This window comes from Tupaia chinensis, unplaced genomic scaffold (assembly GCF_000334495.1).
Source record: "Tupaia chinensis unplaced genomic scaffold, TupChi_1.0 Scaffold000069_1, whole genome shotgun sequence".
Taxonomy (NCBI): Eukaryota; Metazoa; Chordata; class Mammalia; order Scandentia; family Tupaiidae; genus Tupaia; species Tupaia belangeri.
This window is the reverse complement of record NW_006159529.1, coordinates 1,225,791-1,244,001: the sequence shown is the minus strand read 5'-3', so window position 1 is coordinate 1,244,001 and position 18,211 is coordinate 1,225,791. Positions and strand designations below refer to the sequence as shown.

At 35.2% G+C, this 18,211-nt stretch overlaps 1 protein-coding gene across 1 annotated transcript in view; it reads left to right on the top strand.

Moving 5' to 3' along the window:
* Window positions 1-18,211, top strand: part of CCDC172 (coiled-coil domain containing 172) — a 94,900-nt gene that overhangs the window by 30,662 nt on the left and 46,027 nt on the right. The window contains exons 5-6 of the mRNA XM_027767414.1: window positions 4-111; window positions 1,518-1,683. Of these exons, the coding sequence (XP_027623215.1) occupies window positions 4-111; window positions 1,518-1,683 (274 nt within the window). The remainder of the gene's footprint in view (window positions 1-3; window positions 112-1,517; window positions 1,684-18,211) is intronic.

Genomic DNA, 18,211 nt, shown 5'->3' with positions numbered 1-18,211 from the left:
CAGTTTTCTGAAAAATCCTTCCTCTTACAGCTTTTGAAAACTCATGAAAATGCTTTAGAAAGACAGTGCAGTGAAATTACAAGCCAAAGAAATATGCTTTGCCAAACTCTTGTAAGTCTCTAACCACTTAGAAAAAAAATCTGTTTCACTCTGTCAAAAATGTACTTAAATATACTTAGGTGTACTCTTAGAAAATTATCCTTATACATATTGGCAGATACTACTGTTTAGATACAGAAAAGTATTAAGTGCTGTTTAATTGGTAGAGTACTATAGTTTGAAAGAATTCTGTTGCTGGGAATATAATGTAAGGATTATTTGCAATTGTAATAAGCATAAAAGAAATAGGAAAAATGGTTTGATCTGCTCAAGCTTGAGACCTTGGTTTTAATGCTTTTCAGAGGCAGAGAGGTTCGTACTTTAGGCACATAAAGATGTGGCTTAAAGGATAGATTTTATTCATCTTTTATATTAAGCCAGAGCCAACCAACTGAGTGATACTTTAGAATGCCAGGTCTGTTTAGAAATATCTGAAAGGGACCAGCAGATGATATAATGGCTGTGTCGCTGAAATCCCACATAGTTGACAGCAGTTCGAGTCCTGGACCCAGTGGCTTAAAACTCACACCAGACGCATATGTGTGTGTGTGCATGCCCAGGATCCCGAGAAGAGAATGGAGAAGGGATTGCGGCATGGCCATGCCCCTCCCCAGTGGGTGATTTCTTACTTTCTGTCTCTCTGTCTCTGTCTCTTCAGTGAGTGCAAGCACCCTACAGCAAAAATCTCTTAAAAATGTGTATAACCGGAGATTAATTGATATTTGAAAATAAATTTGAATATATTTAAAATGCATATCAAAAGTTAGAACCAACAGACTTGGTAGTTTTAAATGGCAGGCCAGTTTCTAAATGTGGCTTATATTTAGTTGACATGTCTTAGAAAGAATGGAAAAATACAGTAATGTTTAGGTTCTACAATAGCATTGTCAAAAATTTAGGTTCTTGCATTGTCCAAAGTTTTGAAAACACTTATTTTCATACCATTTGATATTTCATAAAACATAAACCATTATTTAGAATTAATTTTAAGAGGTTTCCTTGGATATCTACATTTGATTGTCATTTTTTTTCTAAAAAGTCATAATTTCTTGGAGTATGAATTTTAGTTTTCAAGTTTGGTCATTTAAATTTTGCTGTCCAGCTTTATATTATAATGACATTATATGTGATTATGAAGTTTAGTACACAAATAAATGCAGGCATATAGTGAGAGGTAGAATTTTTAACTTCAATAATTCTCCCAAATTTTAGGGAAAATTCTTTCATCTGAGGGTTATTGTTTGTTAATTTCAATATTTATTAATGTTACTTAGGGAGTAAAGAATTTTTGTAGCAATACCAGGAAGTATAATGTATACTTTTGTTGTGAATAATTCCAAGTTAGTATATTTTAAATCATTAAAGAAATATTATTACATGTAACACCTGTATTTGATCTTTTATTTCTGCTTTTTCAGGAGGTTACAAAGAGAAAAGTGACAGAGGAGGAAGAAAAATTTATTAAGGAAATTACAGACTTCAATAATGAGTATGAAATAACAAAGAAAAGAGAGATTTTTGTGAAAGAAAATGTCAAGATTGAAATATCCAACTTAGAAAATCAGGCAAATGTTTTGAAAAGGGGTATGAATACATACTATTACATCATTTGTCTGGCATTAATGAAAATAATTTATTTTCAGGAAATTTATTTTCCAGAAATTTAACTTTTTCCTAAGCAAATTGGGTTATTGCAGGCCTGTTCTTTTACCTGACTGTCCCAGTGGGTAAGCCCCTTCTATCGTGTGCAGTCTTGGATTCCGTAGAAGTACATGCGACATAAACATCTGGTCATTCGTTCAGTAAATACTTGTTCACTAATAATGTGATAGGCACTGAGCTGGGCCTAGGTTTATTAAACTAAAAAGTGGAAGAAACATATTAACAGTACAATGTGGTAAAATCTACAATAGGAGTTAGAACCTGGGCTATGATCCTCATTTTGCCATCAGTCCAGTATAAGCTAGAATAGGTTTAACAGTGGGGTGGGAAGAGTTTCATTTCAGGAACACAAGCATGCAGGTTGTTTTAATTGGTGTTAAGAAACTGAATTAAACAACTTATCAGAGAAGAGGGTGTTCAGTATATTGTGGTAACATGGGCATAGAAGTGCTAAAAATACTTCTGTTTAGAAAGGGGGAAGATAGAAGAAAAATACAAGCCATTGCTTCTAGCAGTTCTGAAATCCAGCTGGGAAGATACTAGAAACTCCTTGATTAGGAGTTAGGCGTCCTCTTGTGTGGAAATGATTCTCTGTGGCTCTTGGTTCTATCCTCTGCGCTCTTGCTTCCATTCTCTAAGTCATTCCTTTTTATTAAAAGATAGCTTGTTTTTGTAGCTGCTAGTTTCCTCAGCATGCTCCTTTCCTGTGGATGTTTGGGTATCCATGGTATTCGTATTCATTTTTTTTTCTTTGTCTATTTTAGTCCAGGCTTATTGTGTTTGTGCAATACAATTCTCTCAAAAGTTTTGTGGATCTCTTATTAGTCTTAATAAGGTTTATTCCTTTTGGAAAATCTTAAAACTACAGGTTTCTGAGACCATCCTTATTTTTCTTTGGGTTCCTGGTGATACTGATGTGAGTCAGAAAGAGGGGTAAAAAAAATTCTAGGAACTAGAAATGGAAAATTTTTTATAATAATATGCATGATTAAGTCACTATGTAGTATATTCTGGATGGGAAATCATATTTTGTATGCTGTGATGATGCTTAGGTGCTACTTTATAGGATGCCTAAAGTTAGACTTGTGTGCATGGAAATATATATATCAGCTGTGTTTGCTATGAAAATATTTAGATTAATTAAGGTCTTTAGTAATTCAATAAAATGTGGGGGAAAAACAGTATAGAAAGCAAACATAGATACCAGAGACAGTGTGGGAGAAGAGTGGGAGATGGCAGAGGGTAAGAGATACGGAATCAAGGATGGGGGGAAAAAAGCAAAACATACATAAAACAAGAAATGGAAAATTATTTGCTGACAATAACATGTTTGTTGATGTGTTTTACTGAGACAATACACAGTGTACTCTGGATGGAAAATCTCGTTTTGTGGGACCAGCAGTTAGCGTAATGGCTATGTCACTGGACTCCCACGTAGTCGACCACGGTTCGCGTCCCGGACCCGGTTGCTTAAAACTCATGCCGGGTGCGTGTGCATGTGTGCCCAAGATCCTGAAAGGAGAATGGAGGAGAAAGGATTGCAGCATGGCCACCCCTGCTGGGGTGTGATTTATTGCTTTCTGTCTCTCTGTCTCTCTCTGTTTGTCTGGTAAGCGCACGCACCCTTATAGCAAAAACCTCTCCAAAAAAATAAAATAAAATAAAAATTTAAAAAAGAGAGAGAAAAAAAAGAAAATCTCATTTTGTATGCTGTAATGATGTATAGTGAATGAATGCAAATAAATAAATTTAAATTTAAAAAAAGAAAAACAGATAGAAAGCAAGTAATAAAATGGGATACCTAAATCCATCTATACCAGTAATTACATTAACAGCTACTAATCACTGTAGTTAAAAGGCAGAATTTATCAGAATGAATGTAAAGATTTCATTTATACCATCTAGAAGTAAATCTAAAGAGACTAAAGATATAAAGAGGTTGAAAACAAATGAACAAAAGAAGATATACCATGAAAGCAGTAGCCATGAAAAAGGCTAAAGGAGCTATATGAATATTAAATGTAATTGAATTTCCGATAAAGTATATTACCAAAGATAAAGAGTAGAATTTTATAATGAAGAAAAGGTCAATTCTCAATAAGTTAAGAAGATTGAAATAATGTAGTGTGTTCTGTAACCATAAGGGAATACATTAAAAATCAGTAACAGTAAATAGCCAAGAAATCCCTAAATATTTGGACATTAAATGGCACACTTGTAAAAATAATCCATGGACAAAAGGTGAAATCAAAGCAATTTAGAAAATATTTTCAGTTTGGTATTAGTATAATTTAAACATATCAAAATTTATAGGCAATAGAGCAAAGCTACATCAGTACCTGTAAGTGCTTATGTTAGTAAGGAAGGAAAGTCTAAGATCAATGATATAATGTTATACATAATAAAGCTAAGAAAAGAAAAGAAATAAACCTAAACCAAGAAAGAAAGAGGTAAATATAAAACTTAAAACAGAAAAAAAATTTACGAAGCCCAAACCTGGTATAAAAGATCAACACAATTGATAAACTCCCAGTTCTATTGATCAACAAAAAAAAAGGTAGGAGATAAAATCACCAATATCATGAATGAAAGGTGTTTTTGTTTGTTTGTTTGTTTGTTTGTTTTAGAGAGATTTTTGCTAGAGGGTGCATGTACTTGCCAGGGAGACAGAGAGACAGAAAGGGAGAAATCACCCCCTCCTCCCCCGCCCCCCAGGATGAATGGTCATGCCACAATCCCTTCTCCTACATTCTCCTCTTGAGATTTTGGGCATGTATGCACATGCACCTGGTGTGATTTTCTTTCTTTTTTTCCTAATGTTAGAAATATTTGTTCTCATTTTGTTTGTGACACTATAACAACAGAGACAGTATGGTTTTAAATATTTTTGAGACAATATTTGCATGTCAACTACTCAAACTGTTGAAAAGCAAACACCCAGCACACAATTCACACATAAACCTTCTCAATTCAGCCCTGCCTACTAAGTATTCTGTGATATACCATCTGGTAGCAGAGATCAGTCTCTTTTTCTTCCTTCAGAGTCTTCCTCAAGATAGTCTTCTGGTTGTGGCTGCTCTTTTGCAATCTCTACTAATTACAATGCTCGGCTGGAAAAGCCCAGGTTATTTTATGGTATGAATTCTTTCATATTGCTTCTCTAATCCTCTCTGCCAGGCAGAACTGTTTATGGTGCCAGGCAATATTTCCAAGAGCTTCTGTTGGCTTACTTGAGATCTACCTGAGTTCCATAGTTTTCTGGTTTAATCTTCAGATATGACATTCCAGACAAAATACTGTCCAGTACCAAGTATTTCCATTTTCTGATTCGAGGTGACAGGTATTATTGAATTTATGGAAATAACCATTCTGCCACAAAATAAGAATGCTCCCAAATATTTTCCAATTCTAGAGGGGTCAGGAAGGGAGAAAATTTTATGTTTCCGTTTAAAGAAACAAAACAAGAAGAAAAAACATTTTAACAAATTGCTGAACTTATCAACAGCTCAAAAGAAAGCAAAATCTTTAAATTGGGAAAACAAAGCATAGTAAAGAATAAGACAGTATTGTTTTACTCAAAAAGTCATAAAATTCTATTTCACCAGTTCAGTCTGATGTGATTAATCTTTCTTCTGTTGAATTTGCAGCATTACTGTGGTCTGATCTTTCTGTTTGAATCCTGGAAGTTAGCATTCAGTGTTATTATTGATATTTCTTGTCTCTATCATTAAGTCGGTCATTTTTCTTGGTTGCTTTTTGTTCTCTGATTTCTGTATGTGTCACCTGGTGTGATTTTCAAGCCTCCGGATCCAGGACTCAAACCATAGTTAACCATGTGAGCATCCAGTCATGTAACCATTGCCAGACAAAATACTGTCCAGTAACAAGTATTTCCATTTTCTGATTCGAGGTGACAGGTATTATTGAATTTATGGAAATAACCATTCTGCCACAAAATAAGAATGCTCCCAAATATTTTCCAATTCTAGAGGGGTCAGGAAGGGAGAAAATTTTATGTTTCCATTTAAAGAAACAAAACAAGAAGAAAAAACATTTTAACAAATTGCTGAACTTATCAACAGCTCAAAAGAAAGCAAAATCTTTAAATTGGGAAAACAAAGCATAGTAAAGAATAAGACAGTATTGTTTTACTCAAAAAGTCATAAAATTCTATTTCACCAGTTCAGTCTGATGTGATTAATCTTTCTTCTGTTGAATTTGCAGCATTACTGTGGTCTGATCTTTCTGTTTGAATCCTGAAAGTTCAGTGTTATTATTGATATTTCTTGTCTCTATCATTAAGTCGGTCATTTTTCTTGGTTGCTTTTTGTTCTCTGATTTCTGTATGTGTCACCTGGTGTGATTTTCAAGCCTCTGGATCCAGGACTCAAACCATAGTTAACCATGTGAGCATCCAGTCATGTAACCATTACATCATCTGCTGGGCCCTTTGAATGAAAGATATATTGTTTTAAGAGATTTTTGCTGTAGGTCATGTGCACTCATCAGTGAGACAGAGAGAGAAGAGAAAATTCCCCCGCCGCCCCACCCTGGGAGGATGGCAACACTGCAATCCCTTCTCCTCCATTTTCCTCCTGGGATTGTGGGCATGCATGCACACATATTCAGCATGAGTTTCAAGCCTCTAGGTGTGGGACTCTAGCTGCATATGGGAATTCAGCACCTTAACTACCATGCCACTTGCTAGTCCTTATAGGTACAAATTTTAAAGATAAGTTTAATAAGCAATTATTAAACAGTTTATGTCTACAAATGTGACAACTAAGGTAAAATGGATAAATTTCTTGAAAGATTAAGCTGCAGAAAGCTCACTCAAGAAGAAATAGAAATCTCTATATCTAGTGAAAAATTGAATTCATAGCTAAAAATATTCCCACAAAGAAAACTCAAGAGAGGAATAGCGTCCTTAGTGAATTCTAAAAGCTATTTAGAAAACAGAAGATGAGCTTGATGATTAATTTTATGTGTCAACTTGACTGGGCCACAGGTCCCTAGATACTCAGTCAAACATTCGGGGGTGTCTGTGAGTGAGGCTTTGGATTAAATCAATGCTTCTATTGGTAGACTGAGTAAAGGAGGTTACTCTCCCTAATGTGGTTGATCCTCAGCCAATCAGTTGAAGTCCTGAATAGAACAAAGGTTGACTTTCCCATGAATAAGAGGGGTCTCTTGTTGGTTCTATCATGAGTTTTACCTGATTATTCTAGCTGGGTCATTGATCTTTTCCTGCCTTTAAACTTGAACAAAACATTGGCTCTTCTTGGGTCTTAGGCCTTGGCATTAAGACTGGAACTTACAGCATTGGTTCTTGTGCGTCTCCAGCCTGTCGACTGCAGACCTTGAGACTTGTTTCCCTCTATAACTTCATAAACCAGTTCCTTATATAATAATAATCTATGTATATGTTGATATGTTAGCAAATAAAATCCAATATTATTCCAAAATGATAGCGCATAATGAGCAAAATATGGTTCAACTGAGGAATTGAGGTTTGCTTAATATTTAAAAAATCAATAATATCAATTATTTCATATTAATAGTATAAAGAAGAAATTGTTATTTAAATGTAGGAAAAGTATTTGACAAAATTCAACATTTATATGTGATCAGAACTCAAAAATTAGTAAAATAGAAGAGAACTTTCTCAATCTGATAATAATTGTACACCTTTGTGGTTACAGTGTGGTTTTTCAAAGTATGTATATAGGGATTAATAATCAGACAAAAAATATAGACATATTCATCTTGTTTAACAATAAATATTACATAATTTTACATTCAATAATAGTTCAACTAGCTTATTTTCTTAGTTTACTAGTAATAATAACTTAAAAATAAATATTGGGACATCTGGTGGCATGGTGGTGAAGATGGCTGGACCCCACATGGCTAATTACTCAGTTCATTGGGCAGCTTGGAAAACACACCAGGCACATGTGCATATATGCCCAAAGTCCCAAAAGGGAAAATGGAGGAGTATGGATCGTGGTACGACCGTCCACCATAGGGGGGTACGTACTTTCTCTGCTTCTCTCTCTGGTGAGTGCACATGCCCTCTAGCATATTATAAAAAATAAAACAAAAATAATCACTGGAACACAGGAATCCATAATTAGACATGGCAAGGCAACTTATTGGAGGAAAGGAAAGTCTTTTCAATAAATGGTTTTGGAATAACTCTGTTGTTCTGCGTCTGTTGCAAAACAATGATCCTTACCCTTTTACATATTATAAATTAAAGGCACATAGTCCTAAATACAAAAGCTCAAGTGTGACTCTCCTAGAAGAAAACATGGTAGAAAATCTTTGCCCTCTTGGCATAGGCATAGTTCTTAGATGAGACACAGAAACATAAATAATAAAGAAAAAACATTGGCTTTAAAATAAATTGAAAGCATGCTTAAGAAAATGAAAAGATAAGCCATAGACTGGGAGAAAATTTTGTAATGAATATATCTGCCAGTGTTTTGTTACCCAAAATATAATAAACTCTTATAACTTAAGGCAAAAAAGTCAATTATAAAAGGTGAAAAATATTTGAACTTTACAAGATAGTACTAATTACCAGTGAACATATGAAAAGATATTCAACATCGTTAGTCATTAGGAAAATACAAATTAAAAATAAAATATCTCTATATTTTCATTTAATTAAAAAGACTCATGTTACCAAGTGGTGACAACGATGTGGAGCATCTGAAACGTACATAATGGTGATGGAAATGTAAAATGATGGTACAATCACTTTGAAAAATTTGTTTTCAGTTTCTTAAAAAATTAAACATATATTTACCATACTGCCCAGCCACTCCACAACTAGATACTTCACAGAAATGAAACCTGTGTCCATGCTAAACTTTTTTGGTTTTGTTTTTTTGAGAGGTTTTTGCCTTAGGGCATGTGAGAAAGACAGAGACAGTGAGAGGGAAAGTGAAAAATTATCCCCCCCCACCAGGGGAAGGTGGCTACCCCACTTTCTCTTCTTCTCCTTTCTCCTCCTGGATCCTGGGCACACACGCATACACACCTGGCATGATTTTTCAGGTCACCAGGTCTGGGACTCAAACTGCAGTCAGCCATGTGGGAGTCCAGCAATGTAACTGCTACACCATCTGCCGGCCCCCATGCTAAATTTTTAGCAGTTTTATTCACAATAGTCAAAAACAGAACATAACTAAAATGCCTATAAAGAGGTGAATGGATAAACAAAATTAAGCAATACAAGAATACTTGGCCATAAAAACGATAAATCTGTTGATGTACAACATGAATGCATCTCAAAATGCTATGGTAAGTGAAGGAAGCTAGGCATAGAGGAATATACAGTATTGGGTGGTCAGAAAAGTCATGACACATTTTTGCATAGAAAAAAATAACATCATTTATTTTCCGACCACCCAATATATGCAATGCAAACTGATGGATAGTGGCAACAAGCAAATCATTGGTTGCCTGGCTCAAATCAGATGCACTGCAGAGGCATGAGATCATTTGGGATTTGGGTTCTTGATTGTGGTGACATCTAGGAATCTCAAGAGAGATGAGTAGGCACAGTGTAGAGTGAAGTCAGAGTCCATCTTGTAGGGAAGAGAATATTTGAGGGAGTGACCGATTCATATGGACAGCTGCTGAGCTGTCAACCATGATAAGGACAAAGAAGCAGCAATTGGAGACCCCTAGTGGCCTTTAGAAAAAGCAACTGGTTGGGATAATAAGAAAGGAGGGACAGAAGCCAAGGTGTAGGGTTACACAGTAGAAAGAGGAAATGGCAACCTCAAGCCTGGACAAGCTTTGAAGAAATTTCTAGGTGGATAAAACAGAATGCAGTAACAAAAGAGTATGTGAAGTCAGAGGGAAGGTTTTTAGCAGGAAGTGGGATCATACTTTTTAATTTTTCTTTTTGAGTTGGGCAGTATTTGAACATATTTAAATGCTGATGGATTGGAACCCATAGAGAGGGTTGAAAATTCAGGAGAAAAGTTCAGTTCTCTGAGAATCTAGGATATAGTATGCAGGTGGCAGTAATGATAGCGGTATTTTAAGAAGAAAATAAAACAAAGTAAAAATTAGAAAACAACCTACATCACCATTAGTGGGGGACTCTGAATCTTTAGTTTATATCTTACTATAGTTTTGTTAGTATATTTGTGTGGTGATATCTAATCAGACTACTACATCAATGAGAAATAGTGAGAGACTTACTGCTAAAGTATGCTCCTTGAAGAGCTAAATTATTGGACTAGCAGATAGTGTAATGGTTAAGGGACTGGACTTTTAAATGGCTGACTGAGGTTTGGGTCCCTGACCTGGAAGCTTTAAAGTCATGCCAGGCATGTTTGCATGCATGCCCAAAATCCCAAGAGGAGAATGGAGGAGTGTCCATCCCCTCTAGTTGGTGACTTTTCACTTTTCCTCTCATTTTCTCTCTCTCTGGTGAATGCATGTACCCTATGGCAAAAACCTTAAAAAACAGAACAAAACAAAAAAACACTAAATGATTTCTCTAGGAAATGTATAGAAGCATGCCTATATTCCTGTATTGTTATATCAGACTATTACCAACCTAGGCGTTATCACTAATTTTAATCTTCGCTGTTCTGATAAGTAAAGATATTCTTATTGGCCTAATTAGCACTTCTATAATTTTACATGAGGTTGAATATATTTTTCTGAATTTCTTGATCATATTTTTATTGATTATATTTCTTCTGTTGATTATATTTTTCTGTGAACAGAAAGAATCAGTTCATTTTCTTCATTTTTCTGTATTTTTTGTTCTTATTTATATGAATTTCTATAATTTAGGGAAGTTAGCCACTGTCATGTGTTTTTATAAATATTGCCCCCTGGCTTCCTGTTTATGTTTTGACTTTGCTTACAGTATGTACATAATATTTGTGTGTTTGAATGACGTACAGAAATATAAATTTTTTGCAGTCATCTTAATCTTTTCCTTGATGGCTTCTGGATTTTATTTACAATTTGGAAGGCTTTCCCTAGGGCTGGCAGCTGGCATGGTGGTTAAGGTGTTTGACTCCCACATGACCAATTGCAGTTCAAATCCCAGACCTGGCAGCTTGCTTTCTCACTTTTCCTTTCTCTCTCTGTCTCTCTATGATCCAATTTTTTTTTAAAGTAATAATAAAAAAAATAATATTTTAAAAAGAAAGGCTTTCCCTTATGTAACATTAATTTTAAAAATTCACCTATGTTTACATTCGGTAATTCATGTGTTTTTTTTCCACTTAACATTTTACATCCATCTAGAATTTATTTTTGTATAAAGAATCAGGCAGTCCAATTTTATTGTTTTATTGTTTTCCAAATGGTTGGTCATTTGTTAAACTCTGTTTATTGCATAATTTATCTGTTTTCCAACTGTTCTGAAATTCTCTACTTATTATATATTAAATTCATGTAGTGTATATAAATGTATGCACATATAGTTGTGACTTTCTGTATTCTCTTCCCTGTCTATTTTGGTTTTTAATTATTTTAGTTCTGTAGTATGATTTAATATCTAGCAGGGCAATCCTTTGTCTCATTATTCTTCATTAGTTATCTCCTGTGTTTATTTTGCTAGATAAAATTAAGTCTCATTTATCAAGTCCAAAAATGTTTTAATTAGAATTGCATTAAATTTATTAACTAATTTAGAAAAAATTTATAACTTTATAATCTTGAGTCTTCCTACCCGAAAACAAGTTGTATATTTCAGCTAAGTCTTGGCCTTTTTCTTTTTTTAGATTTTTGACATAGTGCATGTGTGCCTACCAGAGAGAGTCACAAAGACCAGGAAAGTGAGCACTCATGTGCTAGAGGAGATGGCCATGTTGCGATCCCCTCTTTTCCATTCTCTTCTCAGGATTTTTGGGCGCACACGCATAGGTGCCTGTCATGGTTTTCAAACTGCTGGGTCTGGGACTCAAACCGTAGAATTGGCCATGTGAGATCCAGGGCCTTAACTACCACACCACCTGCTGGCCCCAAGTCTTTGTCGTCTTCTCATTAGTGTTTTTCTAAGCATTTCTAGAAATTGTTAGTTAGATATTAATGATCTGCTTTCCTCCATTCTACTTTCTTCCTAGTTATTAAGTGAACTGCTTTTTCCATATCCTATATTTTCTAACAAACCTTATTGTTTTCAGTTGATTTCTGTGGGTTTTCTTTGAGTAATTGTGTCGGCTTCAATTAATAAAAGTTTTATCTGTTTTCCAGTATTTATTACCTTTTAAAATCTAATTTTATTGGCTGATACTTTTAGAATGCTATTAAATTATGATGATGTTATTCAGTACCTTTCTTTATTATTAGCATTTGTAGAAATAATTCTAGTTTTTACTGTTCATAATTATGCCAGATCAAAGCCCTTTCTTTCTCTTCTCTCGCCCTGTCCTTTCCCCTTTTTCTCCATCATTCCCCCAGCCTTCCCTTTTTGAAATAGTCATATGCATTCCCTTACATTAATCTATCAACATAGTGAATTTTATTAATACATATCCCATCATTAACCTTACTTAATGGTGGTCTTAGTCTTCTAATGTATTACTGAATTCTGAAAATATTTTCTTTAGGATTTTTGCATCAGTATTTCTAAGTGAGATCAATGTTTTTGTGTGTATTATGTTGCCTTCACAAAAAAGAGTAGGTCAGCTTCTTTTTCCAGTTGGAAAAATGCAAATACTAGGATGATCTGTTCCTTCAAGGTTCAAAAGAATTCATTTGTGAAACTGTTTCTGGTGACTTTTCCTCCTTGGTGATGGTGATGGGGGAAGCGATTATTCAGGTTTTAGGCAGTTATTAGAACTGTTTTCTTCCCAACGAGTTTAGCTCTCGTTCATCTTCTTTCTTGTCAGTGTTCATTCTTCCATTCCTTGTCCTAATTTGTGCCACCACAGCTGTTATTTCCTGGCTCTTGATTTTACTCCTTTTTTTTTTTTTGTCTTCCCTCTGACCTTTCCACTGAGCTTTTAGCCCATAATGATGATTAGTCAGCTGATTTCACTGGGTTTTGAATAATCTTCATCTCTAACTCTTCATAGCTCTTTTTATTATTTTGTACTATTCAGAATATTTTTCCCATTACTAGGTGTCTTTGAATAATTATTTTTAATCCTAGCATTCAATTCTATTCTCATCCCTAAGGTTGCAAAAATATTAATACACACATATTTTAAAAATATATCATTAGTACTGTATAATTACATTGAACCTCTTAATTATGTTCTGTTTAAAAATATTGTAAAAAAGATATAAAAGCAAGTTCATCGCCAGGTTTGTCATTTTGCATTCCTTCCCAACCTAGTGACTCCTTCCAGCTTCTCCAGGCAGCCTTTGCCCTTTGTGCTAAAGGCATACTGGCCTCTTCTGTTTCTTCGTGCTTCCTCCTGCCTCAGGACCTTTGAATGTGCTCTATTTGGAATACTTTTTTTATCCTTTAGCTAGTTAACTACTTCATTCTTCTGACCTCAACTCAAATGTTATTTCTCAGGAAATTCTTCTCTAATAATTTACCTTCCCAAGCCCGTATTTGATCAGTTTTCTGGTTATATTCTCTCATAGCTCTCTATACTTTTTTCTCAAGATCACTGTAATTATATACTTGTATTATTTGATTCATGTATGTTTCCTCCAGTGAAATATAAACTTCTGCAGGGACAATAAGAAGTAATTTCTGAAATGTTCTTAGTATAATCATTCACTCACTCGTTTATTCATGATATTTATTGTGCATTCTTTTGTGTATCAGGTGCTATTATAACCATTGGTATTACTGCAGTGACCAAAAAGAAGGATGAAAAAAATTCTTATTCCTATGGGGCCTACATTCCAGTATGAGAAACAAGTAAATGAAGAGAGGAAGTTAGGAAGTTAGATAATGATAAAGGCAACGATAAAAATAAAGGCAAGGAGTTAGATCAGGTTTGGGATTGGAGTGGAGTGTGTGGTATACTTTTAGATAGAGGTCCAGAGAAGGCCTTATTGGTAAGGTGAGTTTTAAAAAAGATCTAAAATAGATAAAAAATGAGCTAACTCAATACCTGGGGGAAGAGCAGTTCACAAAGAAGGGATACCTAATAAAAAACTCCTAAAGGGAGGTTGTACTTAATCTATTTTCTGAAGAAAAAACAAGAGTCTAATGTCTTTGGAGTAAAAAAAGAGGTTATGAGGTCAGAAAGGTGACAGGAATACAGATAATTAAAACTACGGGCCTTTTTAAAGACTTTGACTTTAACTAGAATGAGATAAGAAGCCATTGGAGGTTTTTGAGCAAAGGAGTGAAGGGTCTACATTTTGACAAGATTAGTCTGGTTGCTACTGAGAACACATTTGAGGGAGGTAAAAGTGGAAACAGGGGAACTTAGGAGATGGCAGTAATCCAGATGAGAGATGATGAGGGCTTAGGTCATGAATGTACTAATAGAAGTGAGAGGCAGTCAGATTCTAGATGTGTTGTGAAGATGAGCAAGCTGGACTTTTGTTGAACTAGACCTGGGGTGGGAGAGAAAAAGAGATGCTGATGTTGGCTCCAAGGTTTTTGTTCTGAGCAACTAGATGTATAACTTTATTTCCGCATACAAAAGAATGAATACAAACATCCACCCTGAACCATAATGAAATCAAAATGGATCAAATACCTACATAGAAGACCCTGAAATATAAAAATCTCAGAAGAAAATACAGATCTAAATACATGACTTTGGATTACAGAAATTTTGGGGGGGGATATGTACAAAGTATAAATAAATAAATAAATCGAACTTCATTGACATTAAAAACTCTTTGTATTTCAAAAGGATACTATCAAGGAAGCTAAAAGACAAGCACAAAATTAGAGTAGATATGGGAACCAGCAGTTAGCGTAATGGCTATGTCACTGGACTCCCGTGTAGTCAACCGCGGTTTGCGTCCCAGACCCGGTGGCTTAAAACTCACACCGGGTGCGTGTGCGTGCGTGCCCAAGATCCGGAGAGGAGAAGGGAAGAGAAGGGATTGTGGCGTGACCATCTCCCCTGGGGGGTGATTTCTCACTTTCTGTCTCTATGTCTCTCTCTCTGTCTGTCTGGCGAGCGCACGCACCCTATAGTCATTCTTCCATTCCTTGTCCTAATTTGTGCCACCACAGCTGTTATTTCCTGGCTCTTGATTTTACTCCTTTTTTTTTTTTTGTCTTCCCTCTGACCTTTCCACTGAGCTTTTAGCCCATAATGATGATTAGTCAGCTGATTTCACTGGGTTTTGAATAATCTTCATCTCTAACTCTTCATAGCTCTTTTTATTATTTTGTACTATTCAGAATATTTTTCCCATTACTAGGTGTCTTTGAATAATTATTTTTAATCCTAGCATTCAATTCTATTCTCATCCCTAAGGTTGCAAAAATATTAATACACACATATTTTAAAAATATATCATTAGTACTGTATAATTACATTGAACCTCTTAATTATGTTCTGTTTAAAAATATTGTAAAAAAGATATAAAAGCAAGTTCATCGCCAGGTTTGTCATTTTGCATTCCTTCCCAACCTAGTGACTCCTTCCAGCTTCTCCAGGCAGCCTTTGCCCTTTGTGCTAAAGGCATACTGGCCTCTTCTGTTTCTTCGTGCTTCCTCCTGCCTCAGGACCTTTGAATGTGCTCTATTTGGAATACTTTTTTTATCCTTTAGCTAGTTAACTACTTCATTCTTCTGACCTCAACTCAAATGTTATTTCTCAGGAAATTCTTCTCTAATAATTTACCTTCCCAAGCCCGTATTTGATCAGTTTTCTGGTTATATTCTCTCATAGCTCTCTATACTTTTTTCTCAAGATCACTGTAATTATATACTTGTATTATTTGATTCATGTATGTTTCCTCCAGTGAAATATAAACTTCTGCAGGGACAATAAGAAGTAATTTCTGAAATGTTCTTAGTATAATCATTCACTCACTCGTTTATTCATGATATTTATTGTGCATTCTTTTGTGTATCAGGTGCTATTATAACCATTGGTATTACTGCAGTGACCAAAAAGAAGGATGAAAAAAATTCTTATTCCTATGGGGCCTACATTCCAGTATGAGAAACAAGTAAATGAAGAGAGGAAGTTAGGAAGTTAGATAATGATAAAGGCAACGATAAAAATAAAGGCAAGGAGTTAGATCAGGTTTGGGATTGGAGTGGAGTGTGTGGTATACTTTTAGATAGAGGTCCAGAGAAGGCCTTATTGGTAAGGTGAGTTTTAAAAAAGATCTAAAATAGATAAAAAATGAGCTAACTCAATACCTGGGGGAAGAGCAGTTCACAAAGAAGGGATACCTAATAAAAAACTCCTAAAGGGAGGTTGTACTTAATCTATTTTCTGAAGAAAAAACAAGAGTCTAATGTCTTTGGAGTAAAAAAAGAGGTTATGAGGTCAGAAAGGTGACAGGAATACAGATAATTAAAACTACGGGCCTTTTTAAAGACTTTGACTTTAACTAGAATGAGATAAGAAGCCATTGGAGGTTTTTGAGCAAAGGAGTGAAGGGTCTACATTTTGACAAGATTAGTCTGGTTGCTACTGAGAACACATTTGAGGGAGGTAAAAGTGGAAACAGGGGAACTTAGGAGATGGCAGTAATCCAGATGAGAGATGATGAGGGCTTAGGTCATGAATGTACTAATAGAAGTGAGAGGCAGTCAGATTCTAGATGTGTTGTGAAGATGAGCAAGCTGGACTTTTGTTGAACTAGACCTGGGGTGGGAGAGAAAAAGAGATGCTGATGTTGGCTCCAAGGTTTTTGTTCTGAGCAACTAGATGTATAACTTTATTTCCGCATACAAAAGAATGAATACAAACATCCACCCTGAACCATAATGAAATCAAAATGGATCAAATACCTACATAGAAGACCCTGAAATATAAAAATCTCAGAAGAAAATACAGATCTAAATACATGACTTTGGATTACAGAAATTTTGGGGGGGGATATGTACAAAGTATAAATAAATAAATAAATCGAACTTCATTGACATTAAAAACTCTTTGTATTTCAAAAGGATACTATCAAGGAAGCTAAAAGACAAGCACAAAATTAGAGTAGATATGGGAACCAGCAGTTAGCGTAATGGCTATGTCACTGGACTCCCGTGTAGTCAACCGCGGTTTGCGTCCCAGACCCGGTGGCTTAAAACTCACACCGGGTGCGTGTGCGTGCGTGCCCAAGATCCGGAGAGGAGAAGGGAAGAGAAGGGATTGTGGCGTGACCATCTCCCCTGGGGGGTGATTTCTCACTTTCTGTCTCTATCCCTATAGGAAAAAAACCGCCCCAAAAAAAAAAAAAAAAAATTAGAGTAGATATTTGCAAGTCATGTATCTAATAGGGATCTATACCTAGATTATACAAAGACTTTTACAACTCAATAATTAAAAAACAACCAAATGAAAATGGTCAAAGGTTTGGGGCCGGCAAGTGGCATGGTGGTTAAGTGTGCTGGACTCCCACATGGCTGACCACGGTTTGAGTCCCGGACCTGGGGGCTTGCTTTCTCACTTTCTCTCTTTCTCTCTCTCCCTCTCTGGTCAAATTAAAAATAAATAAACAAATAAAATTAATAAAATAATTCTTTTAAAAATGGATATTTATTTTTGAAAGATACATAATGGCTCTATGAAAATATGCCAATTACCATTCCTTATCAGGAAAGTGTATCAAAACTATTATGAGATGGGTCAGCCTGTGGCATAGTGATTAAGACACTGTATTCCCACATGGCTGACGACAGTTCAAGCCTGGACCCAGCGGCTTGAAAATCATGCTGGCCACATGCATGCCTAATATTCCAGGAGGAAAATCGACAAGAAGGGATTGTGGTGTGGCCATTCCCCCCTGGAAAAGATTTCTCACTTTCCCTCTCTCTGCTCTTTTCTCTCTCTGGCAAGTGCATGTACCCTATGGTAAAATAAATACATACATACATGCTATTATGAAATAGTACTAGTGTCGTTATAATAAAGGTGGACAAGAATAGTGTTGGCAAGGATCTGAAAAGTTTAGAAACTTCATGCATTGCCAGTAGGAATGTAAAATGATGCAACTGTTTTGGGAAGCAGTTTGGCTATTTCTCAAAGTGTATGACTCCACAATTCCACTTCTAGGTATTTAAGAGAATTGAAAACATCTGTTTATACAAGAACTTGTACATGAATGTTTATAGCAGCATTATTTATTGTAGCTAAAAAGTGGAAACAACTCAAATGTCTCTTCAACTGATAAATGCAAAATCAGAATATGATATATCTATATATTAATGCAGTGAAATTTTATTTAGTTATCAAAAGGAGTAAAAATCAAAATGATGATCCTTAAAATCATTATGCTGCATGAAAGAAGTTGGATCACAAAAGACCAAATATTATATGACTTCATTATCATGAAATGTCTATAATAGATGAATTTATGT